A 26,216-nucleotide genomic window follows, 5' to 3' on the forward strand; every position below is an offset into this window, starting at 1 on the left:
CAGAGCCTGGAGCCTGCTTCGGATTCTGTATCTCCCTTTCTCTCTGCCCCTTCCCTGCTTGCTCTCTCTCTCTCTCTCTCTCTCTCTCTCTCTCTCAAAAAGAAATAAACATTTAAAAAAAATTTTTTTAATAGAAGAGAGATAACCAGATACCATGAGCCTCCTGATGGAAATAACACACCACCACTTAGGAGTTGTTCTTGCCCCAAAAAGCTGAACCTGAATCTGCTCAGGTCTCTAGTCTTAACAACCAATTCCCAAGAATAACACCATGGGGATGCAATCAGAAAATCTGGACTCTGGAAACCCTACAGCGCAAACAACTCAGTTTCTTCCATAAACAACATGCAAGGGGGAGGGAAAGAGAGACAGACAGACAAACACACGCCAAGACCTACAGATTTAAAGAGACTTAAGAAATACCTCAGCCAATTGCAACATAGGATTCCTCTTTGGATTCTGATTTCAACTACCAGGGGGAAATAAATGTTGAACCAATATGTGATTCTGTTAAGGTCTAATTGCTACCTTGGAGCTTTGATAGCCATCGTGGGCATGTCTGCTTATGTCCTTACCATTTAGAGATACATACTGAAAAATTTACACATGAAATAACATGTTGCCTTGGATTTGCTTCCAAATAACCTAGGGTCAAGGAGGAAAGTGGGAGGTGAGTATAAATGAAACAAGACTGGCCATGAATTGATCATTGTTGACACTGGGTGATAAATACATGGACATTCATTTTACTATTCTCTCCACTTTTGTACGGGTTTGAAATTTTTCATCATAAAAACTTTCTAAAATAGACCCATAGAGAGCCAGAAAACTGCATTCCTTTGGTTGCCTCCCTAATCTCCACCGTTGGTCTTTAGCCTAGAAGACTAGTGTCATGATAATAATAGTAGGAATATCAACGATAATAGCCAGCATTTTGGGAGCACATAGTTACTAGGTGCTGACTCATACATTTTTTATGAATATTTCCATGCAATCCTGACAAAATTCTAAAGTGAAAACTATTATTATTCCCATTTCGCAGGTGAGGAACCTGAGGGAGAGATCTTGGTTTGATGATAAAGCCAAGCCTCCAACCCAGATCTGACTACAGACTTCCAGCTAATAACCACTGAACTACAAAAAGGGCAAAGGATGAGAGGGATGCCATGCCCTCAACCTTCCCTTTTGGGGGCTAAATCCTGAGTTCTTTCACTCTGTCCCCCTCCCCCCCACCCCTGCCAACAAGGCTCCATTGCCCCTCCCCTCCATCATCCTTGGGACATGTGCCTAGAGCTATAAATCAGTGGAGTTTCATGAGAGTACAGCTTGCCTTTCCCCAGCATCACTGCGGAGATTCCCAATGGTTGGTCCTCCCTCCCTCCAGACTGGAAGCCAGAACATGTCCAGGATGGTGTGGCTTACCTGGGCCACGGTGCCTCTTCTCCATCCAGATGTAGCAGTTGTTCTGGGCCACACCGGTCTGCGAGTCCAGGAAAGGGAGACGCACGCTGCGCTCTGCGCACAGCCTCGAGTTATAGCTTCGGCAGTGCTCGATGGCCTCCTTGTAGAACTGGTCCCCGAGTCTATCAGCAGGGGAGAGAGACGGAGGAGGAATGAGGCCAGGGAAAACAGAAACATACCCAGAGGATAAGTGATGGTACCCACCTACCTCCCTGGGAAGATTTTGCGTATCTGGAGACCAAGGCAATGAGTACCAAGGGAGGGGAGGAATCCAACTTGGTGTCAGGTCTCAACCAGGTTCTATTTCCCATGCCAAAATCACCAGGGAATTTAGAATCCCCTGTAACCAAGAGCCTAGGGCCCCTAGATAAACCACTAGTAAAAGTAACAAGTTCCCACTCCAGGAAGCATGAGGTCCCACCTCTAGAGGTGGTTCTAGAACAATCTTCTACATGAGATCTACCAGGACCTCAGGCTTCTAGAGCCCCCTTATTAAGATCCTACATTAACCACACTTTGTTCTCAGTAATTGCCAGCAAAGGCACTCTAGAGTGAACCCAAACCCCAAAGCATGGATGCACAGATTTCCATTGCAATCAGAGAGAAACACCCCACATAAACACAGACTAGCAGGACAGAAGAAATATCCCATAAAAGTAAAGCTATCATGGGGAAAGGAGGCGAAAAGGGGCATGAGCCAGTCTTTTAAAACCACACACTTAAAAAATAACTTCTGGGGCGCCTTGGTGGTTCAGTCGGACAGACGTCCGACTTCAGCTCAGGTCATGATCTCATGTTCCGTAAGTTCGAGCCCCGCAACAGGCTCTGTGCTGACAGCTTGGAGCCTGAAGCCTCCTTCAGATTCTGTGTCTCCCTCTCTCTATTCCCCTCCCATGCTCACTCTCTGTCTCTCTCATTCTTAAAAATAAATAAACATAAAAAATTTTTTAAAAATAAATACTAAAGAAAATAAAAAATAAAGAAAATAAAAATAGAAAAATAAAGAAAAAATAACTTCCTAACTGAAAGTAAAGGAAGGATGTATAATAGTTGCATTTTGAAGTCAAGATAATTCAATCCCTGAAATCTAAAACACAAAGAGAAAGACCTTTCTGGTTTGTTGGAGTGGTGATCTAAGCCCAGCAAATTGTATGTTACTGAATCTTTAGTATCCTTGGACATGTGGTGATGCTGCTAATTTCAAGATAATACCCTTTTCAAAGACCAAAAATATAACATTGGTAAAACTGATCAAATATTAAAAAAAAAAAAAATCAGTGAGATCAAATACCTACCAAATCAAAGACAGGCACATGTGGGAGGTTAATAAATGGCTCAAGGAAATACAAATGTAATAACATAACCTGTGCCAGGTAGACTTGTACTTCTTTGTGGGAAGGGGAGGGAAAGGCAGGAAAGGGGGAGCCAGAGGGATTACAGGGCCAGAAGGGGGAACCAGGCAGCTCATTTTGAAGCAACATTATGAATGTCCCTTTGTTTTGGTTCTACATAGATTTGAAGAGGCCAAAATCGGGGTGAGAAAGTCTCTAAGTTGAGAATAGTATATCTCTTAACAAAAATATTTAGAGGACTAAAGAAAGCAAAATTTTAGAGGGATTTTTCTATAGTGTTTTTTAAAAAAGTCAGTGGGTCAGGGTCCACCAAGAGTTTAAAGCAAATTTCTTATTCTGGGGAGATACAACCATTGAAGCTTCTGAGGCATCTCTTGGAAATTACTTATTGACATAACTCCTAAAAAAAAAAAGTCCCCTTGCTCCTTTTCCCCCTCTGAACATCTTCAGTTTCACAAGGAAGGCATAATGTGCTCAGAAAGTATCCTCGCAGTTGCAAAACCAAACTGTAATCAAATTATAATAGCCACACAGCTGGAAATGAATGGGGGGGGGGGTGGAAGCCCATTAAAATGCTATAAAACAGAACATGAGCTGATGTAATCAAAGATGGTAACAAGGATCATGAGATTGATCAAAAATAAAGAACCATTTCCTACAAAGCGTTCACATCTGTGTCCCACCAGCTTAAATGCCTCCACTGCTAAGGCGACATAGTCCAGTGTGCCAGAACTTTCACAGGCAGCTCAGCCCAGGTAAGATGACACACAGCCTGTCCAGAGTGTCCTAGATGCTCCAGCTTCTTCATGAAACAGCAACCAACCAACCAGTTGATGAGCAACAGCAATCAGTTGATGAGAACTGACAAGAACACATAACAGAGAGGTGTCCGATGTGAGAAACAGTAATCTGGTTTCCCACGATCTTTTGACAGATGGCCAAAAGAGATGTTAACTCTTCCAACTCCAAAAATTCTGCTGTAGGAGAAGCCATAAGAAAAAAGAAGATGGCACACTGCAACTCATCAGCTGGCGACAGGAAGGTTTCCGTTTTCAAAACAAACTCTGGAAGCCAATAGAAAAGGAAACTGCAGAGGGATCTCAAATTAGACTTTTCCCGATACGCTCATTACTGGCTTCCAACAACTCCAATCCCAAAGAGAGGGACAAGAAAATGAAGTTGCTGGAAGGGAAAGTGAGTTTGGCCAAGTCCGTGCCCCACACCAAATGGAACGGGAAAGTCAAACAAAGTGGTGCGCTGGGCGAAAATTCATTTCATCTTAAATATTTTCCACTTTCCGTAACATGCAATGCTATTAGTAACAGGCATGCTGGGGGGGAATGTGTATTTTTAAATGTAATCTTGGTGTGAACGATACCTCTCTTATGTAAACAGAAAAAAAAAAAACCTTCTTCGGACTGGAACAACTGTATTACAGGCTGGACCTGCAAAAAATGTGACATCTAACACCCTCTCTGCCACCGTCTCCAGGGAACTCACTTTTAAACAGTCCAGGCATTGGCAGAGATTTGGAAACAAACGTTTAAAGCCTTTTTCAAGATGTGGGAGGAGAAGAGAGACTTCAACCTTTTTGATAAATTCAAGCAGTGCCTCTCCAAAAGTTAATTAGCCAAAATCTTCACAGGGCTCGTTCTGCTCTCTAGAAGAAAATCGATGGCCAGGTCTCCCTAACCCGTGGAAAGCAATTTAAACAGGAGAGAGGACAAATGTCCTTTTCAATATGGGATTTCTTTAAAAAAAAAAAAAAATCCCTCGATGATAGGATCCCAGGGGTGACATTTGCATTCAAGTTGTGAGGGGCAGAGGGAGCAGGGAAAGGCTGGCAGGGAATGACTCATTTTGTGGAGCGTGCCCCAGGCTGGGTCAGGCACAGCCCAGCCTCAGCCATCACCTGTCTGCATCAAACCAAGGGGGCTGGATTGCCACGGGATGATAGATGTCTTGGGCTGGAAGAAGCTGGCACAAGGCAGAATAGAATGATGTTCTCATCAACAGCCTACTTCGGGCTACCCAAGGCTACAATCAGAAGCAGGAAAGGCAAGAGGAACAAATTGCTAGGCTCTCCGCCAGAGCAGGAGCCCCCCATGGCCTATGGCTTGAAGGAGTGCTGACTGCCCAGTTGTGGGGGCCGCTGGGAGGGGGGAGATCCCTTAGCGATCACATCTGGAGTGAGGGAGCTTCGGCTCTCAGAGCTTTCCAGTGACCCTCCTTGAGCATACCTGTGGAAAACTGGATTCCAGGGAACCAATCAGGATTCAGAAGGGTCAAAATAAGACTTCTCCAAAATAACTGTCAACCAGGCTCCAAATGTGATTTTCAGAGCCCATCACAGACCCTCTGCTCCTTTTCTTCCTCAAGCCTCCACCTTTGTCTCTCTCTCTCTCTCTCAAGACCGTGCCCGTTCTCTTAGATTCCGTGTCCACTGTCCTGAGCTGACTCCTAAGTCCAATCGTCCAACGCAGATACCTGGGGCCCTTGCCTCTTCACTGTCCCTCTGCTCCTGTGTTCTGACCCAAGAACAGGTGTCCTGTCATACCCCAAACACGTGTCCAAAAGCACATTCCTCATCTCCTGCCAGAAGTCTGCTCCCTCCCCAGAGTCGCCATTCTTCTGGGTTGGGAGGGTGTGTGGGGAGAGGGCAGTGAGAGAACACTGCTCTTCTCTGCCTAGCAAGGTGTCCTTGGCCTTCCCCTTTCCTTCATCCCATCTGGCACTGGGTTCTTGCATTTCTCAGGGTGTCACCCTCTTTCCATCCCTGATGCCATCCACCAGTCCCCTTTGACAGTAAAAACAGGACCTTGGCCCATCATTGCTATTTGTGCACATAAACAGAGATAAGCAGAGATAACAAGAAGCCCTGGCCTGTGGCGGGATTTCTGGCCCCTCCTTCCCCCCGTCGGCCCCTCCTGTTCTCTGTGGGCACCTGGATTTCCTGCTGTCTCACCCAACTGCCCACACTGCCACCACCACCCACAAATACACATTAAGACGCATCTACACCGATATGCTAACTTCCTCCTGTTTGCATTTAAATATATTTAACTCTTGGGGCGCCTGGGTGGCGCAGTCGGTTGGGCGTCCGACTTCAGCCAGGTCACGATCTCGCAGTCTGTGAGTTCGAGCCCCGCGTCAGGCTCTGGGCTGATGGCTCCGAGCCTGGAGCCTGTTTCCGAGTCTGTGTCTCCCTCTCTCTCTGCCCCTCCCCCATTCATGCTCTGTCTCTCTCTGCCCCAAAAATAAATAAACGTTGAAAAAAAAAATGTTAAATATATTTAACTCTAACTGCACCGCAGAAAGCCGGTTCCCATTTACATAGCATTTTATAACTAGCAAGCAGGGGGCAATATTTGGCAAGGTGGAGGAACCTTTTCATTTTCCTCAGAGTTAGTTACACTCTTCCTAAAGCTGCCCTTCAAAGAAAGCCAGGGTTAGGGTTTACTGCGGACTGAACTGTTTCCCCTGAAATCCATGTGTTGAAGCCCTAACACCCACCCCCCCTCCACACACACACACACACACACACACACAATGTTCTAGTATCTGGATACAGGGCCTTGGGGAGGTAATTAGGTCGTGAGGACAGCGTCCTCATGATAGGATTAGTGCCCCTATATAAGAAGGGACAGGAGAAAGACCTCTCTCTTCCTCTTTCTCTCTCTGCCATGTGAGCACACAGCAAGAATACACCCTTATCTCAGACTTCCCGGCCTCCAGAACTGTGGAAAATAAGTATCTGTTGTTTAAGCCACTCAGTCTATGGCATCCTGCTCTAGCAGCCCAAGCTAAGGCGGTGTTTCTGATATTTAAAAGAGGAAAGGCCTGGAACCCCTGGGTGGCTCAGTCAGTTAAGCGTCCGACTTGGGCTCAGGTCATTGATCCCGCGGTTCATGAGTTTGAGCCCCAGGTCAGGTTCTGTGCAGACAGCTCAGAACCTGGAGTTTGCTTCAGATTCTGTGTCTCCCTCTCTCTCTGCCCCTCCCCCACTTGCGCTCTGTCTCTGTCTCTCAAAAATGAATAAACGTTATGGGGCGCCTGGGTGGCGCAGTCGGTTAAGCGTCCGACTTCAGCCAGGTCACGATCTCGCGGTCCGCGAGTTCGAGCCCCACGTCGGGCTCTGGGCTGATGGCTCAGAGCCTGGAGCCTGCTTCCGATTCTGTGTCTCCCTCTCTCTCTGCCCCTCCCCCGTTCATGCTCTGTCTCTCTCTGTCCCAAAAATAAATAAACGTTGAAAAAAAAAATTTTTTTTTTAAATGAATAAACGTTAAAAAAAAAAAAAAACAACTAATAAAATAAAATAGGAAAGGCCTGCAGAGAATGGTGAGAGCGAGATTCCAGTCCTCTTCTTCCCTCATTCTGCCCTCTCCCAACAAAGATGGCAATAATAATACTATTCGTAACGTTAGTTTCAATTCCATTCAATGTTTAATATTTGTCTTCTTTACAAGACTGTAAAGTCTCTGAGGGCAGAGACCATCTGCGGGGCCACTGCACGTAGCCACCTGCCCAGGGGCACCATTCATGTAAACTTCAATGTGAACGGCACCCCCTGGGGCAGTGTAACCCGGTAACCCTGCAAGCCCGCTGTTTTCCTGACTTATCCCCAGTGTCCAGCACAGAGCCCAGCACACAGATGAATTGCTTTCAACAACAACTCATATACCTGTGGTAGATGTTTACATTAGGACAGTCTTCAGAGTTTGTTGCACGTATACGTTGGTGATTTCGATTGCATGGCTGTCTAATCACAACTTCCAAAAAATGTTGAGAGAATGTCTGCAACCACTCCCATTGAGTCATCGTCCCTGGGCTCCTGGGTCATTGCAGCAGCCCCCGACTATAGTCACTGCAGCTCTTCTCCCACCCATCCTGACAAAAAGGAATATCCCTGGAGCTCAGTTTTTTGTCTTTCATTCCTCAGGATGGAAGCCAAGATGGCTCCCACTGGTGCCCAAACTCCTCTGGAGGACGACAGGGCCCTTGGAGAGCCGAGGGATTGGGGTGAAACAGAAAGAACAGAGACTTGGAATCAGGCAGATCTGAATCCAGCTCCATGGCTGACTGGCTACAACCTCAGACCAAGTCAGTTACCCTCCCCAATCCTCAGCTCTACTTAACCACAACTCCTACTTCAGGTCTGTGAGAGAACTAAATGACAGAAAACGTCTGACGCACAGAGGGAAATGCCTTTCGTCAATGGTGGTTCCCTTCTCCTTCCCCCAAAGAGCAGTATCTTCTGCCCCTGTGTGACACACCATCTTCTTCAGCTGGCTGATGCCCTCCACACGACATACACATGCCACACTCACTGCTGCAGTGTCTTTGAGGCTGGCAAGTGCCAACCCAAGCCTCTGTCCCAAAACCTCAGGCAACCAGGAGAGCTGAGTAGCCATTGCATGATGACCCCAGCAGTCCAAAGCCTACCCCAAGAACAGAAACAGCGCCTGGCTCATTTGCTGCTCTATCCCCAAGCCCAACACAGAGCTTGCCATGTTGGGTTGAATGATGAATGAATGAATGAATGAACGAATCCTCATCTGACCTTCCTGTATATATGAATCAGACAGCCTTACCCCTGGACCCCAACAAAATACTTTACTCAGGTCTTTCCTCCCACCTATAATTCTTGTCTCTTGCCCCTAGCCTGGCTAATCTTAATCTGTTCAAGGGCTGGCTGAAGGCCTGCCTCTTCCAGGAAGCCTCCCCAGTGACCCCTGCCAACAGTGTTTGCTCTCTGCCTTCTCAGGGCTCCCTGAGTCTCAGCCATGTTTGGCCAGTCCGTACCATCCCCCTTATGTCTCTCCACCCAACTAGATCATAAGACTCTTGAAGACAGGAACTAAGAGTTATATATTTCCATGCTACCCAACCAAGCACAGTGCTGGGACTGCAGAAGTGTGTGATAAGCCTTGACTGAAATGTCAGGCCATCCTTGGGAATGCAAGCTGGTGCAGCCTCCCTACGACCCAGCAATTGCACTACTAGGCATTTATCCAAGGGATACAGGTGTGCTGTTTTGAAGGGACACATGCACCCCCATGTTTATAGCAGCACTATCAACAATAGCCAAAGTAGGGAAAGTATGCAAAGTATGGAAAAATATATATATTCCACACACATAATGGAATATTACTTGGCAATCAAAAAGAATGAAATCTTGCCATTTGCAACGACGTGGATGGAACTGGAGGGTATTATGCTAAGTGAAATTGGTCAGACAAAGACAAAAATCATATGAATTCACTCATAGGAGGACTTTAAGAGACAAAACAGATGAACATAAGGGAAGGGAAACAAAAATAATCTAAAAACAGGGAGGGGGACAAAACAGAAGAGACTCATAAATATGGAGAACAAACTGAGGGTTACTAGAGGGGTTGTGGGAGGGGGGAATGGGCTAAATGAGTCAGGGGCACTGAGGAATCTACTCCTGAAATCATTGTTGCACTATATGCTAACTAATTTGGATGTACATTTTAAAACAATAAAAAAGAAGATAAAAAAAAAAAAAAAGAAATGTCAGGCCATCCTAACGGAAGCTTCACAGCTGAGGGATACTTGGGACATTCTTTCGCCATATGCAAATGAGGTGAGCCTGAAGTTATCTGGCTTCTCCAGAGCCCAGGCTTAGGCAACTGAAAACAGATATCCTACAGGTTCAAATCTTACTGAATTTTCCCAGTCATCTCATGGAAAGAAAAAATCACCTCAGCTCTCAAGATTTTCATTTCTCCATCTGTGATATTCACGCCTCTCTGCAAGACAAAGAACTCATCTCCCCCTTCTCTGAACTTCACAAGCTCCCTGAACACTGGGCTGTCAACAGACCACCCCAAGAGGATGAACTCGTCCTCGGCTGGTGCAGGAAATGAGCCTTTGGTGCTTATCAAGAATGCCATCACCTCACTCTCCAGAAGAATCTTCTAGGGAGTGGCTTTCAAACTTTGGTTTGTGTCAGAACTAGTGGGGGTGGGGGAGGCTGTGAAATCCTGATTCTGGAGGTCTGGCATGTGATCCAGACATCCGTATTTTTGACAGACACCGCCCCCCTTCCGGTGATTCTGAGAAATATGAGACTCACTGGCCTAATGATGGCTCACCAACCTCCAAAGCAAGGGGAAGAACAAGAGAGCCTTGTGATGTTCTTTGGCCATGTTCTAATGGCAGAGCAGGAGAGCCCAGCTAACTGACTTTAACTCAGCTGGGTTTGCTCCTGAAATTTTTTCTCTGGCAGCTGGTGTGGATCAACCTAGCAGCACTGCCCTGTTGCAGGCTAGTCCTACAGAAACCCTCATCCCTAACAAAACAACCACGAGGCCTGCTTTAAGGCAAATGTATGGAGAAGATCCTGACATTCTCTGAGTGGTCACTCTAGCAATAACTCTGACCTTCAACACATCGCCGGAAAGGCACCTTGGGGGCCAGGGTATTGCTTCACGAAAGCCAAGTCAGATGAAGAATTTGAACCCTGAAACTCCTCTCATGACTTAAATGCCATGCAGTCTGATGTTCAGGCCTGCTAGACCCAATAAATCCCTTTTCCGGCATCTACTCCGGTGAAGACTTTTCAGGGACTTATTATGCAAAGCTGCCTAAGCAAGACGGAATTTATATTGAACCTGGCCATGATTTCCGAGCTGCCACTGGGTGTTCTGATGACATACACAACTCAGGGTCGAAGTCAAGGGGCCGCCAAGGACAAGAGACTGGAGACAGGAGGGAAAAAGGATGATTCCTTCCAGTAAATAATGGGGGTGTGGGGGGCGGGGGGGGGGGGGGGTTGGTCAGGAAAGGGGGATGCTCCGGGGAGGAAGAAGACTGTAGCTTTTCTCGTATCCAAGGTTTGCCTTTCAAATGGCAGCCAGACATGACAAAATAAATCTCTCCTCTGGAGGCTAAAGTATGTGTAGAATGCAACCAACTTTCAAAAGTGGGGGAAAAAAAAAGAGAGAGAGACTGCTTTATCTTAGGGTGAAGCACACCTAGAAAGAAAACACACACACATCACAGAAACTTCATTGATTGAGAACGGATTTTTAGTTTCCCTGGTTCATAGACTGAGTCCTCTCTGAAACCCCAGCTATGAGCTGGGCACCAATATGTTGTCCCCTGGGTGTGCCTGCCAGTTAGAAGCAGACCATTGATTAGAGACAATTCTTGGACAAACACATCCTCAACCCCATCTTCGCTGCTGGAATACAAGGGCCTCAAGATTGCCCTCCCTGATAAAAAGAATATTGGCCTGGCATTTAAAACACAGCCACAAAGAACACATCCTCTGTAGTCAATTCTCAACGCAGCAGTCCAAGTGATCTTTTTAAAATGGAAATCAGATCCTGACATTCTCCTCCTTAAATCCCCCCCAATGGCTTTCACCGCACTCAAAATAAAATCCAAACTCCTTCCCGTAGCTATAGGCCCCCAGACTGTCTGGCTATGCCCACCTTTCCTACTTCCCCTGTCTCCTGCCCCCCTTACCTACCCAACTTCATCCTCACTACACTTCTCTATGTCCCTCTAATATGCCAGAATCATCTCACCTCAGGACCTTTGCATATGCTATTCCCTCTTTCTGGTATACAGTTCCCCCAGGTCTTCTCACGGCTGGCTTCTCCTCAGAAGAGTCTTCTTTGACCCACCCTAAGGCAGCCCACCTTACTCCACTCCTGCCCCAGTCCTTGCTATGTCTCGTTCTATTTTGGTTTATTTTTGGGTTTTTTTTTCCATCATACCACTATCAAACTTTTTCTGTTTTTTCTTTGCCTGCTGATTGTCTCTACGTTATGAATTCCATGAGAGCAGGGTCGTTATTTCTCTTGTCTGCCACTCTCTGAACCTAACACAGGATCTGGCACATAGGGAATCGCTCAACATATAACACCAAAGTAAGTGAAAGATCCAGGCTACCTGCAACAGACAACTTGAATGGTATGGAAGACAGGCCTTCCAGAGGACAAGAAGGTCAGTCCTAGGGGGAGGCCCCCAGCACAGGGAATGAGAGTGACACCACCCACGACCTTCTCACTTCTGATCCTCCCTGCCCAACACAGTCATCAGTGGCTTAGGGGCCCATTCTGCTGTCCGTGCTTGAATCTTGCTCATGACCCAACAATGCCACCTGCACACTATCAAACCTGGAGAGAAATGTGGCCAAGAGGCTAAATGATGCCCTTCATGACATCAGTCCTTCTTTTCCATGCCCAAAAAGAACATTCCCGGCCTCATGCCGGCACTGTAAACTAGCAGTGCCAGAAGACGGTCCCCAAAGTACCTACTCCAGTTTCCTGAAAGGACGTGTCTCTAAATTAACCTCCTCTGCATGTTCTTTCCCAGAGAACTGATCCACGTCTCTTTCCAGAGCCCCGAGCCTATGGGTAGTGGCAGGGACAGGAGCAGGATGGGGGGTGGGGAAGCATTGCTTGACGGGAAATCAATGGGAACTTGAAGGTCATCCGGAGGGCGCTGTCTCCCCATCATGCACCTGCTGGGATGGGATTTGTGGTCCTGACCTCGCTTGGGGGCCTCTGCCCTCCTGTCAGAGTTGGTTAAAATCAGCCGGCAGAAGCAAACGCCCTGCAGACCAAATGATCTCCAGGCCGCCCTTCTAAGGGACATCAAGCCAAACAAAGAAGCACTGAGTCTCATTTAACCTGCCACAAGGTTGAGAGTCACCCCAATTTCTCCTGGTGGCCCTCTGAGAAAACTGCCTCAGGCCTGCTGGTTTTTGAGCCACACGCTTGTAAACCTTTTAACAAGGACAGAACAAAGCCAGGTTGACCAAGAGGCTGGTCATGTTGCCAAATTTAAGTCCTCTGGTAGGAAAGACTGAAATATTCTGGGAAACTAACAAAGCCAAAACCAAAAGGTAAGTCACCCTAGAAATACCTAAAGCTGCCCTCATAACCTCCACATCCTGGGATAAGAACAAAAGATACCAGAACCTCCGTACTGTTGAAGGGAAGTCTATTTTTCTTCCCAGCCCAACAATATAAGGGGATGTGACTGTATTTAAAATCTGACCCTCCTTTCCTCGTGGAGCTATTTCCAAGTTCCCTCCCTCCCTCCCCACACCTTCTCCCCTTCCCTGTCTTCTTCCCCCAATCCTTCCACCTCACCAAGAGTCACTTGACATACAGATCAGCCCACATCTCCAATCCAAAAGTTGAAGAAGAGTCGAATATCAAAATGAGGAAGAAACATCCTCGACATATTTATAGAAGGGTGACAAGATGGTGATAACAAAAATAACAGTGGCCTGGCTGCCATTTATTGAGCATTTACTATGTGTGCCAGGTACTGTTCTAAGCACCTGACAGATGATCTCGTTTCGTCCCCACACAACCCCCTCTGATTATTCCCCCTGATTTCACAGATTAGGAAACTGAGGCACAGAGAGTTTTCAGTGATTTGCCTAGGGTGTTCGGGGCTGCTGTGAAGACATAAGCCCAGGCAATTTCAGTCCAGAACCCTGTTCTTGGCCACGACCCCAGCAGCCTCTCATGGCAACTGCTGCCCCTTCACCAAGATTGAGCCTCCAGAACTGGAATAGCCTAAACAACACTTACTTTTTTGGAGGCACCAGGTTTCTCTAAGAGCATCACCAAATTTGCTAGGCAGCCTTAGCCATTTTTCTTTTTTTGTGCCTCGGTTTCCCAAACTGCCCAACAGTTCCAGAAGCACTGTTAGTCACAGAGCCTGTCACAGAGCCACCTCTTAGTAACTCAAGAAGTAGGTTGGTTATGGAGCTGCCTGAAAAGATACCATCAGAGAAATACAAAACGTTATTTTGTGGTTTAGAAACCAAATCCATCCCGAAGGTGAACAAGGGGTAATGGGCTTTGAGAGGCCCTGTGGCTCTCTGAACATTGACTGAAGGGACAAAAAGGAAAATGCCAGATTACCATAAGAATCCCGGAGTGCTCAAGATTGTCTAATGTGATGCGTTTGTTGTACTGCAAGGAAAACCAATAACCAGAGAGGTGAAGTAATTTCCTCCAGTCACACCGGGGCAGGGCTGAGATTAGATCCTCACTGTCCAGACTCCGAGTTCCAGGAATTCTCCACTGTTTACAGCAGGGGCTTGCAAATGACAGCCCCTGGGCCAAATGTAGCCCCCACAAATTCCTATAAATAAAGTTTCATTGGAAGACAGCCATGCGCATTCATTCACATGTGGTCTGGGCTGCTTTCGCACCGCAGGGCTGCGTGGCCTGCGAAGCCTTCTGGACCTTTACAGAAAAAAAAGTTTGCCAACTCCTGATTTACAACCTAAGTCTCACATGATGAAAAGACTCCGCCCTTGGACGGAAAGAAAATAGAACCGGAGGCCGAGAGTCCCACAGCTCAAGTGGACCATTTCCCAATTATCCCAGCTTGGTACAACTTAATAAAAACCCATAAATACAGTTAACAATAAGGAAAACAAGCACTAGCTCACCCTACCTATTTAATAATTATTGTTAACTACAGCATGCAAAACTCATCACTGGAAATTACTTCTTTTTCTAGCCTCTCTCAAAAGCCCTTTTTTATTAGAAAACGCTGTTGGCCAACGGGCGAAACGTGCTTCCTACAGTTGCAGAGGCCTCATTGCCTCCTGTTGAGTGAAAATGGGGACATTGAGAGCACTGTCCCCTCCCTGGGGCGCTCCCTGTCAAACAGGATGGTGCCTAAACCCTCCTTGGCCTCTCATTCCAAGTAACATTATCAGGAACCACGAGGCACAGGAGAGGGTCTTGTTCAGACTTTTGCCCCTGGTGTCCCCCTGCCTCCCTCATCCTCTCTCTCCTCTCCAGAATGTACCCAAGAGGCAGCATAAGGCTCACAGATGCATCCCAGCCCTTGCTGTTTGGGTAAGGACATGCTACCGTGTCCTGGAGTGGAGAGATGGGGCTTGGCCCCTGAGAGACCCATGTGGGAATCAAGGATAGACCTCAGTGCCAGGTCGAAGTCGGAACTTGGTCACTGTGGATCTCCAGCAAGTCTCTCCACCCCTCTGGGCCCCAGGCTCCACCTGTCAAATGTCTCTAGAGAATTATCTTCACATGTTCCAAATGATGGAAATTTGCACAGAGTCATATTAATGGGTGAGGCAAGGCAGCCACACAGCACCCAGGATCCAATATCACCAGGATTAAACCATCATCAGAATTATGGAAGCTAGAGAAGCTTATATTTATCAGCATTATCTCAGGCAGAGAACTTTGATAAATAGCACCCGTTTTGCATGGAACAGTCCCAGTTCACATCAAGGTGCAGGCATCATTATTAATAACTCCTGCTTTGCCTCTCAAAAATGCCCTTGCTTGGCTGATAAATGATAAGGTCACTCTACTGATAAGCTGTTGGGGGTCAGAGAGAGGTAAGAGCCCCGCCACCCCAAACATGGTCAGCGAACGCAGTAAGTGGGCTTCTAAGAAGCCACATCCAGTTGGGTCAAGAGTTAGGGCACAGGTCTGGGGCCAGAACTGAGTAACTCAGGTCAACACAGGAGAGACCTGCCCTCCTTCTCTAGCTGCGCCCCATCAGGCCTTCTGCCTCTTTTTATGGTTGTTAAACAAATACTTAGAGAATGTCAGCCAAAGTGCGAGCTCCCTGGGAGGCCCACAGGCTTGGGGCAAAGAGGGGGCTTTGGAAAGGGCGATGAGCGGGAGAGGTGCCAACAGGTGCCTACTACCTGCCTGCTGTGCTGAGCACTTGACCTTCCTCCTCTTCATCTCTGGGACCAGGTACGGGCCTGACCCTTCACGGAGCCTGACGCTGACCCAACAGCACTCAGGAAGCGCTCATTCTGAGGGCCTGGACCCAGGAGAAGCTGGGGGCTTCCTTCCGTTCTTTGAAACTCTTCCCCACAGGGGCTGCACCTCTGTGCCTCTCCCACCAATCCTGCTGAACTGTAAGGGTGCAGAGGGGCGTGCTATGCTCTGGGACCTCCATCATTTAGAGAGCCAAGAAGTGAGTGAAAAGAAGGGTCCAGAAGAGCCAACTTGAGCTGTAGGCCAAGGCCTGCAGGGGAGGAAGGCCGGACGGGCAGCTGATTAGAGGAAAGGCAACAAAGAAGGAAAAGGAGGGGGAAGGAAGAGGTGGGGGACAGGAGTCAATATCAGTGGAGGGAGGGCAGCCTCCAGCACATGCCCCACAGCCATCAATATCTCTTCTGAGGACAGGTTATCTGGGGAATTTATGCTCTCTAATAATTACCTTGCAGAGGGTTCCACTTATCTTACCACAAGAATCTGCCAGTTGCCAGACACACAGGGTTCTGGTTAATTCCATCCACCCTGCCATCCACCTCGTCCTCCCAGCTCCCCAGCTCCTGTGCTCTGACCTCTAACCTCTCCTTCTCTCTCTGGCCTAGAGGAAGCCGAGGGTAGAAGAGTGCCAACCACTTGCAGCAGATTTAAGGGCCCCTAGGAGCTGACAGAGGGACTTGGGGGGCTCTCCCTAACTGACAGATATGAGAGGTAAGGGGGCCCGGCCTGGGGATGTGCACATGGCTATAAAAGGCTACGTGGGAAGGGCAGAAGCACCGATATGATCGCTTTCGTCTTCACCTGATGCTATCAGATCTAGTTAGCATTAATTTCATTTTCTTGTCTCCACAGCCCTCCTCAGAGCCTTTCCTTCCCTCCTCCAGCCCTTGAGGAGGGCCAATAACGGTCGGGCCGCTTACTCGATAACCATCATATGCCGCCCTCGGTGGTCGGGATCTCTTTGAACACCTGTCTCGGACCCAACCGTGAGCTCCTTGCAGACAGAGCCCTTGGCTCCCGGTTCTGGCAGCGGGGCTACCCCTGAGCCTCAGCAATGACAGTACGACCAGCTAGCCTCTGCTGTGGGCCAGGCTCCCTTTTAAGTGCCTTAGAAAGAATAATGCACTTCATCTTTGCAGCAACCCCATGAGAGAGACGCTGTTGCTGTTCCCCCCTGACAGAGAGGAGGACACTCAGCGCCAGTCGGAGGCCCAGGGCCACGTGGGGAGCAGTCAAGTCAGGAGTTGAACCAGGCGTTCTCATCTCAGAGCCTGGACTCTTCAACACTACATTCGGCACCCCCTTGGCAGTAATGTCTGCTGATCCCCTGGAACATCTTATACCACACCTACCCACTTATTTATGCCACGCTGTTCTAAAAGAAGAATTTTTTTTAATGTCTGTTTACTTTTGAGAGAGAGGGAAAGAGACAGAGCGTGAGCAGGGGAGGGGCAGAGAGAGGGAGACACAGAATCCGAAGTAGGTTCCAGGCCCTGAGGTATCAGCACAGAGCCCGTCGCGGGGCTCGAACCCCCGAACCGCAAGATCGTGACCTGAGCCGAAGTCGGACGCTTAACCGACTGAGCCACCCAGCTGCCCCTAAAAGAATAATTTTTGTGAAAGTAATAATAATAGCAGCCAACAACTCGGGGTCCCTGAGCACGCATAGCTAGGTGCCAGTCACGGGCTAAGAACTTTCCGCTTAGTCCTCATGTCCACGTAGGGGCAGCTGCTATTACCCCAAGCCACCTCTCTGCCCCAGAAACACCAGCCTCAGGGCCTTGGCACCCGCAGGGCCCTGTCCAGGAACATTCCCCTCATCTCTACAGAGCACTGCTTCTTCTCTGTGAGCCCTGCCCTCCCCTGCCTCCTTGAGGTCTTCCCCAAACTCCTTCTGTACAGTATTCGCTCTTTCTTTACCTACCCCCCAACCCCCCGGTTTCTGGTCTTTTTAGCACTTTGTCAACCCCAAAACTCATTTTATTAATCTTTACTTACTACCTGTCTCTCCACACTAGATACAGAAGCTCCCTGGGAGACAGACTGGTCTGGTTTGTTCACCTCTGCATTCCCAGTGACTAGGGGTACCTGACATACAGTCGTCGGATACATAATATCCCCACTGGGCCTTACACAATACTCGTGGCCTGCTCAGCTGGACCTCTGTCAAAGCCCTCTATCTGCCCTATCTCCACTTACCCAGTTCCAGTGTCCCAGGCATCCTGCAGCGTATTTTAGTATTTCGTGGCACCCCGCTACGAGGTAGAAAATAGTATCTTTATCATTCCCACGTCACAGACGAGGAAACAGGCCTAGAGAGGTGAAACAAATGAGGAAACAGGCCTAGAGAGGTGAAACAGCCGGCCCAAGACCACACAGAAGTGGGGTAAAATCAGTCCCCATTCTGTCTGCCTCCTCAAGGCCATGATATTAATCATTCTGCCACAGAGCCTCTGGCTGGGTCCCCTGGGTAACTCAACTCTCTTCACCCATGTACCCCTAAATACCCCCGCCTTCCTTCTCCCCTAGCCCTTGCTTCTCTGTGCCAATTCTCTTCCGCTGGCCCTTCCAGGCTCTCTCTCTGCACCACTCTTCCCCCAGCTCTGTGCCCCCAGGAGCATGTCCCACAGGGTCAGCCGCTTGCCATCTTCTCTCTGCTTCTGCAGCCTGGGTCAACGGTGAATGCCAGCAGCAGGTCAGAGGGAGGGAAGAGAACAAGATGGGGCATTTACTCCCCCAGCCGCTTCCCTCACCGGGTCTGCTGAAGGTCACAGCTCCTGTCAGGAAGCCCTCTCCATACGGCTCCCCTCTCCCCTTGACCTAGCCCCCAGGGTACTGCGCTATCTTACCTCGTACATTCCCCTGCCCACGCTTTTATAAATAGCCATCTTATTACACACACCTCAGTTTACTCTGTTGGAATCTTCCACTTTCTGCCGGAACTCTGGCTCTCCACCACACAAATGCCACCTGGCCTCTCTGCCCCCTCCGGCCCCCCACCACTGTCATTGCCCCCTGCCCCCTGCCCCCTGCCCCCTGCAGCTGCCTCGGTCAGGCCCTTCTCCACTGCCTGCACTGTTGTCTCCCTCCAAGACCTATAAATAAATGTTGATTTGCTGGCTTGAAGGACTGCCCTGGCAGCCTGCACTCTTTCCCTGGGCTCCACTAGCCCCTTTGCTAACCGGGGAAAGAGGGGAGCACCAGGGAAGCCCTACAAGTACACAAGAAGCTGTCCACCCGTGACTAGAATGACAGCAGAGGTCATCAGGTCCAAGGCGGGGGCCCCCTTTGCTAGGATCAGACTTGTCCTGTGCAGGGGTGTTGGGAGGGCTTCACAGGCCGCGTGCTGTTAGCGCAAACAAAGCCGACCTCACGGCTTCAATAATCGTCGTACAATTTGTCAAGCAACTGCCCTGTGGCGGGTACCGTACTCGCGGTTTACGTTAACAGATGAGGAAACTAAGGCTCAGAGAGGACAGGGAGTTTAACCAATGCCACAGAGCTGCTCGGTGGCAAAGCTGGGATTAGAGCACAGCTCGGCCCAAATCCACAGACTTCTTCTCCCACCAGTCCACACTGCCCGACGGCCAATCCCTTCCTTCTGTAGGAGGGCCACGTGCTCAAACCTAGGCAGGCAGCTCAGAGACACGGGCCAGCCGTGACCGGAAGAGGGTCACGCGGATGGGGCGTGGGGTAGGAAAAAGAGTGTGGAGGGCCCCGTGCCGCCTACAGTCACTCCGTCCCAGGGGCACACGGCGTCACTTGGCCACAGCAGTCACCGCCAGGCCCAGGGGCCTGGAACGTGCCCCCAGTGCTCCTTCCTGCACAGCCAGCAGGGAGCCATGCGCTTGTCCTTGGGCACACACCAGCATGTCAACAAAACACGCCCGCAGGCCCTAGCCCGGGACAGTCACAAGGAAACTCTGAAGGGCAGGGCAGAGGGACCAGGCAGCGACAAAAAGGGAGGAAGGCTTCCTGCTTCAGGACCTGGAGCTGAGCTGTGCTTCCTGGAGTGCTCCCTACAGCCAAAATTTATGCTCCCCTTAACACAATTCAAGGACTGAGGGGTTTTGTTTTGTCTTTTTTTTTGGAAGGCGATAGAAAAAGAAAAAAAAAAAAAAAACAAATTTCTCGTGTTAGGAGTATTTTTTTTTTTTTTTTAGTGTTAGTATTCTTGAAGGCAAACATCGTCACTCGTGAGGACACACACACACACACACACACACACACACACACCAGCTCTGGCACCACCCAGCCCCAAACAGCCTTCACTTCAGTACTGGCCCTCCTGGGCTCCTGGAGAACCCGGCTCTGCACAGCCCCCTGACCTCGGCCCACGTGACTGCTGGCCGGCTCGCGCTCCCCAGAGTAACAAAGCACTCCCAGGACCCGGCAGCAGTGACACCTGCTACTGCAGACCATCCCACCCCCACCAAGCTCGGGTGTCGCCGTGGCCCTGTCTGATGTGTCCTGACAGGACAAGGTCCAATTAGCAGAGGCCGCTTCCAGTGCCCCAGCATGAGATGGGGCCCAAATCTCCAGAGCTGTCCTGAACCTCCTCTCCCCCCAGCCCCTCCAAATCTTAAATCACTGATGTGACACCTCTAGGTGAATGGCTTCTTACGGCGTTGCATGGACCGGGAAACACCCAGAACAGACAGTGACCTTTAAAATAAAACAAAGACGAAAACAAAATACTGCTGAAATACAAAACTGAGTTCCGTCCTAAAATCTGTGCAGTCCTGGAATCTGAGTACTCTCGCTCCAGGCAAAAACACTGTCTATCCCTCCCCTTAAACACCAAAAACTGAATCTCCCCTAAAGATAGGAGGTTGGCGAACATGATTAGACCCAATTAATATATGGAGAAACTGAGAACAAAAGAAGGAAAATCAATAGAATTTCCTTGCTCTGACCACCGCTACAAATGAAGTAATAACTTGAGAGGGATCTGAAGAAGAAGGAAACCAAAAGTGTCAGACAAGAGCCGTGGGGCAATTTAACAAAGCTGCAGCAGCCCGTAGGAACCGGCCAGGCAAAGACCGCCAAGGCTGACAAGACGTTCCTGGGGATGGTGGGAGGGGGAGACAGCTGGGGTCACTAGCCTTCTATTCATTACATAGCATGAGGCTCATCAGTGGTAAATTCTCGTCTCTCTCACAAAAGCAAGACACAAAAGAAAGCAAAAGGGAAGAAGCATCTGCACAAGCTGCCATATATTAGGGACACTGGTAATTTCTAGACAGGCAAAGGCCATAGGGGACCCCTGCCGCTTCACACTAAGTGTATGTCTATCACCACGCCCCTCCTCCCCTTCTCTCTCATCCGTGTTCAGGGAGGGAAGAAAGGAAATTATCAAGCCTGCACCCATCGCCCACCCTGGATCACCAGCTGGGCCATTTGGAGCATCCAAAGGTGGGGAGTGGGAAGCCCCAGGGGAAAGGGAGATCTCCAGAGATCACCATCCCTACCTCCTGCTCGGCGCCTGGGGCTCCGCTGGATAGAAGGCACCGCCAAATTCAACAAGAATTTAGCTGGGCCTCCCCACAAGTCCAGATGGGAGATGCTAAGTGAGATAGCCAGCTCCACGCTATCTTTGTACCTGCAGGAGTAAATTCCTTGCTGCCCAGCTGGGTTTTCTGGTAGCCCCTCTGTCTACCCTGCTGCCTCTGGGTGGGGTTCATAAAGGTGCTCCTGGCCTGAGCGACAGTCATTCGTTCACTTAGCCAGCAGACGTTTAAAAAGCGCCTCATCCGGGCCGTAGCGCACACGTGAGAGGCAGCACACCATTTAAGGGAGCGGCAAGGGTGCTGGGTTTGAATCCTGGCTCCTCGTTCACTTGCTGTGCCATCTGTGGACCTCTCTGAGGTTCACTTCCCTCATCTGCAAAGCGGGGGTGATTATAGGACCCTCCTCCTCGGATCACTGAGAACCGATGATATAACCTCACTGTGAGTGATCAGTCAACAGTAGCTGTTGTTACTCTGACATGGGCTCCCACCTTCCACTGGCTGCTACCATCAGCGGTGGAAAAACACGGCTCCCGAGTTAACTCCCAGATCGTATCGTCTATTCCACGGGCTTCTCTGTCCACAGAGACAGAGCAGAGTGTATCAAAAACTAAAACAGCTCAATGCCATCGGCTCAGATTGCCCCACCACCACCGCCAGTCAGCTGTCTAGCCAGCAGGGTCAGTGGTCAGAAGCACAATCATGAGTGTGTTGATGATTCAGTACAAAACCACCCCCACCCGCAGAAACCTAACTCCAGCAGAGATCTGCCCGGGAGTGGGTAGAGGGCACCTGCCCCCTTTGTTTAAAGGACACCGGGTCACGAAGGAAGAGGAGTCTTAGCTGGAACTTTAGAATATTCCAACAGGACATGTGGAAAGGCGGTTGTGTTGGTCTCGTATTGCTGCCGTTAACAAATCACCACAAACCTGATGGTTTAAAACAACACAAACTTACTATCTTATAGTTCTGGAGGTCAGAAGCCCAAAATGAGTTGCAGAGGGTTAAAATCAAGGTGTTGGCGGGGATGCTTTCCTTCCGGAAGCTCTGGGGGAGAATGGGTTTCCTCGTCTTTTCCAGCTTCTAGAGGCTGCATACATTCCTTGCTTTGTGGAATTCCCTCGCCTCCCCCGTGTCACTTAGACTTCTGCGTCCATTGTCGTATGGCTGCCTCTGACTCTGACCTTCCAGACTCCCTCGTATAAGGCCCCCTGTGATTATATTGGGCCCACCCATATACTCCAAGATAATCTCCCCACCTCCAAGTCCTTGATTTAATCATATCTGCGAAGTCCCTTTCCTTGTAAGGTAATGTTTTCACAGATTCCAGGGATTAGGACACAGACATCTTGGAGGGGTTCCTATTCTGTCTACCAAAGGTGGGTTCTGCTGAAAAATGCACTCGAGAATTGTTACAGCAATGGTGAGGGATTGGAGGAAATAAGGTTCTGCCCTGAGCTCAAGAATACTGAAAACATCCTACTTGGCAGCAAAAATCTAATTTAAGCACAAAGTGTATGGTGCCTAAGAGACATGTCTGTGTGAACTTCTATCTCCCCAACTGAAATACTACCTTTGCAGTGTCCTTGTGTCATGAGGAATAAAGAAAAAAATTCACCCAGAATCCTTCACTCCACGCCAGGCACACCGTCAATGCTTCGCATATGGCCACCAACGAGCTGTCCACGAGTTCTGGTAGCCCATGACTAAATAAACCAGCTTGATATGAACTACTTGTCAGTCAGCAAATAGTGGCAAATTCCTGCCGGGCCCCAGAAATCAGAGGGGCCACCTCAGCCCAATGCAGACCGACCTTCTCGTGCCGAGGCCTGAGCGGCCCCCACAGAGATACCCAAAGATCTGGATTTATGATCAGAATTTCCTAGGCCAGACATGGTCCAGAGACGGGGATCTCAGTTTACTTTCTGCAGAAAGAAGACAGGTATGAGACCCAAGCAATCTTCCACAAACCCAGGCTCCATTCCCCTGCCTGGCTTCTCCTGCAAACCATGGGGTTATTTTTAACTGAATTGTGATCACTCTGGGCTACAGGCTATAGTCAACAATTCCCAACACGAACCTTTCTACTTTCCCATTTCGTAGATGGGCGAACTGAGGCAGTCACCAAAGGAACAAGGATTTTATCTTAGGACAACATTGTGCGTCATTTGCTTTTATCACCGAAGTATCTCAGGTGAGGTTAAAAAAAGAGAGAGAGTTTTAGAATTTGGATCTCAGATCTCCTGCTAATTAGCTATGTGACTGTGGGAAAATTGCATAACCTAACTGAACATCCCCTTCTTTATCTGCAAAAGGACACAGGAAAATCAGCCTCTCACAACAGTTGCGTGGATTAAATATCACATACAACCCTGAGCATGTCGGATTTATGGAGCACTGTCTGTGTCTCAGGCACTATGCTAAGCATGGCATGTATAATAATCCATTTAATCATGACAACAACTCTGTGAGCCGGGTCTTCTCTTTCCCACTTTCCTAGAATGTAGGCCTCTGGAGGGCAGGGCTGTTTTTTGCGTCTTCTGCCCTAACTCAAGTACGCTGTAATAAATGCAATCTACAAGCACTGTTGCTGATGAAAAGAATTGAGAGGCCAGTGGCGTCGGGAGTCACTCTGGAAGGTTTTAGAAAGGTGGAATCTGGAAGGTAAGGAGAATTAGAGAGAGGGAGGGAGCAGAGAGGGCAGATCTTCCCATGGGGGTACGGTGAGGTGGAGGAGCGACAAGGAAGGCATGCAGGAGATAGGACTAAGCATGGCACATGGATAGGAGGCAGAAAAATCGCTCTCAAAGGCCGTGTCTACATCTGGGAGACATACATGAAAAGAAAATGGCCCTTCCTTGTCAACCTCACTGGGTTGTTCTAGCAAATGAGATAGGGTGTGAAGGTTCTTGGATGCTCTCCGCCATCAGGGATTCTACGTTCCCTATAGGGAAATGAGCTGTACTTAAGGACAGCTTCTAGTGGTTTTATAAATACATCCTTTTACGCCCTTCATTTGCCCCTTTTTCTATCTTCCTTTGAACATTCTGCTCTCTGGTAGATATTTTCAACAACAACAAAAATCCAAGGTAGGAAACAGTTAAAAATCATCCTTGATGGTGAGGAAAAAAACGGTTGCTCAATCCTAAGAGAGCTGGTATTTCTGGCACTAAGGAATACACGTGACTGAGGTCAGACCTGATCTGCCTGATTTACTCTCTGGGACCAAAGTTCCAATGGAGAACTCTGGGTCCGCACTAGGCCACACCAGGGGGCTGCCGGCTGCAAGCAATAAAGACCAGTGCTTCTCTCCTTCGGGGTGGGAAGTCAGAGGCTCCAAACTGGACGTACGGCCCTTCCGGGGCCTCAGTTCCCGCCTTGGGCCAAGTCATGGGATCCGTGCAGCTGAGCTCTGAGTCCAAGTCGGCAAAGCTGAAAGGGAACCCTTTATCCGGGCCACTCCTCCTACAGCGGCACAACCTGGCGGGAAGTTCATGCAGGGCTCTGGGCACTTCAGAACCTTCTTGGGTTACTGTCCTCTCCCCAGACAGCAAAATCGTTGAACATCTCCGTTCTGGACTGAGCATGAGACTTGTTTCTCCCCAAGCATCTCAGGGGTATGTAGGAGGCAGTGCAAGGCTCTCTCTGCCCACCCAGCACGGTGCTCCCCTCATCCTGGGCACAGTGGAAGCTGGTCAGACGTCAGGGGCCGCGGCTACTCAAACTGGGAGGTAGGGCAGAAAGGCAGGGGGGCAGCCCCGGTCACGCTCAGTGGCCTGGGTCTTGCTTTCCAGTGCGATTGTGAACACCAGCCCATCCCCCTGTGGAGGTCATAGGTTTGTCTGCCTGCCGAGCTGTCACTACGGTGGCAATACCTCCATTTTCCTCTCCCCCCCCACCCCGCCTCTCCCCCACCACCAGTTGAGTAAAATCAGTCCCACTCCATCCTGCAACTTTAGAGACAGGCTTGTGCCGCGGGAGAAAACCACCTCCCCAGGCCTGAGTGAGGCCAATTCAGGTCAATCCTAGAGTTTCTGTGGCAAAGAGGTGCTCTCTTTCTCCCAGTGTGGCAAAGCTGATAAAAATGTTTGCCTGAAAGCTGTTGGGAGACACCCAGGCAGCAGGCCTGTCTGCAAAGGAGGCCAGTGTAGAGGGGAGCAGAACTGAGAGGAAGGGGGAGACGGAGGGAGTTCAAATGACCTTGTCGAGCCCCCAGACCCAGTCCCAGGTGAAGCAGACGCACTCCTGAACTTGCAGTTACACGAGCCCATACATTCCTCTCTGTGCTCCAGCAGAGTGGGTTGGGTTTCTTGCCATTTGCAACCTGAAAAAGCCCTGACTGATGCACATTCCAGAGTTTGATTTTACCAACAAATCCTACACAAGGCTGAAGAAGAGCTGCCCCCCGCCCCCCCCCCCCCCACACACACACCTCTGGGTTTCTCAAATGCTACCCGGATGCTTTTGAGATAAATACGGGTTCGTGGTCATCAGGTGCCGCATATCCAACCTGAGTGGGGGTCAGTCAGGGAATGTTGGAGATGGCATCTCAGCGAACTGCACCCTGTGGCTTACCATAGTCCCCACCATTCCCTATTGTCTCCCATCAAGTGCATTTTCCTCATTTACTTTACCTGCCTGGTCCCTTTAAGTATATCAATTTATCATCCCTTATGGATGATAAATGGATGGTTGAAAGGATGGATGGATGGATAGATGGACCGTTTGATCATTCAATGCATAAACCTGTGGATGGATGAGTGGATGGGCGGGCACCAAGTGGTTATGCATTTGCACGTCGAGCCTGCACACACATAGGCACAACACAAACAATGAAATGCAGTCGGGGACCATTTGATAACACAGGAAAGCAAATAGCCACAGACTTACTCCCGTGTGGCTTTCGTCTCTGGAATAACGGGGGATGCCTCTCTGGGTAGCATTCATCCCATAGTTGCCCTCCTCCCTCCCAAGCCAAGATGGTTCCCACACTCCCACCAACAGTGCAGCACAAGGAGAAACCATTCCTGCATTCACAGGCAGCTGCCTCAGAAGAAAACCTGGCCTGAGGAAGTAGCCTCCCTCCCCCTCAGTCCCCAGCATCTACCTGGATCTGGACACCA

General features: G+C 49.3%; 1 protein-coding gene across 7 annotated transcripts in view; it reads right to left on the bottom strand.

The window, feature by feature from the left end:
* The window catches only part of DPF3 (double PHD fingers 3), a 267,179-nt gene that overhangs the window by 154,541 nt on the left and 86,422 nt on the right, over positions 1-26,216 (bottom strand). For all 7 annotated transcript variants that reach the window (XR_006705142.1, XM_045451443.1, XM_045451447.1 and 4 more), the window contains exon 2: positions 1,423-1,583. Coding sequence is in view for 6 of the 7 variants with exons in the window: in XM_045451443.1 (XP_045307399.1) it covers positions 1,423-1,583 (161 nt within the window). In the remaining variant the exon portion in view is untranslated. The remainder of the gene's footprint in view (positions 1-1,422; positions 1,584-26,216) is intronic.

The sequence above is a fragment of the Leopardus geoffroyi genome, chromosome B3 (assembly GCF_018350155.1).
Source record: "Leopardus geoffroyi isolate Oge1 chromosome B3, O.geoffroyi_Oge1_pat1.0, whole genome shotgun sequence".
In the NCBI taxonomy this organism is placed as follows: Eukaryota; Metazoa; Chordata; class Mammalia; order Carnivora; family Felidae; genus Leopardus; species Leopardus geoffroyi.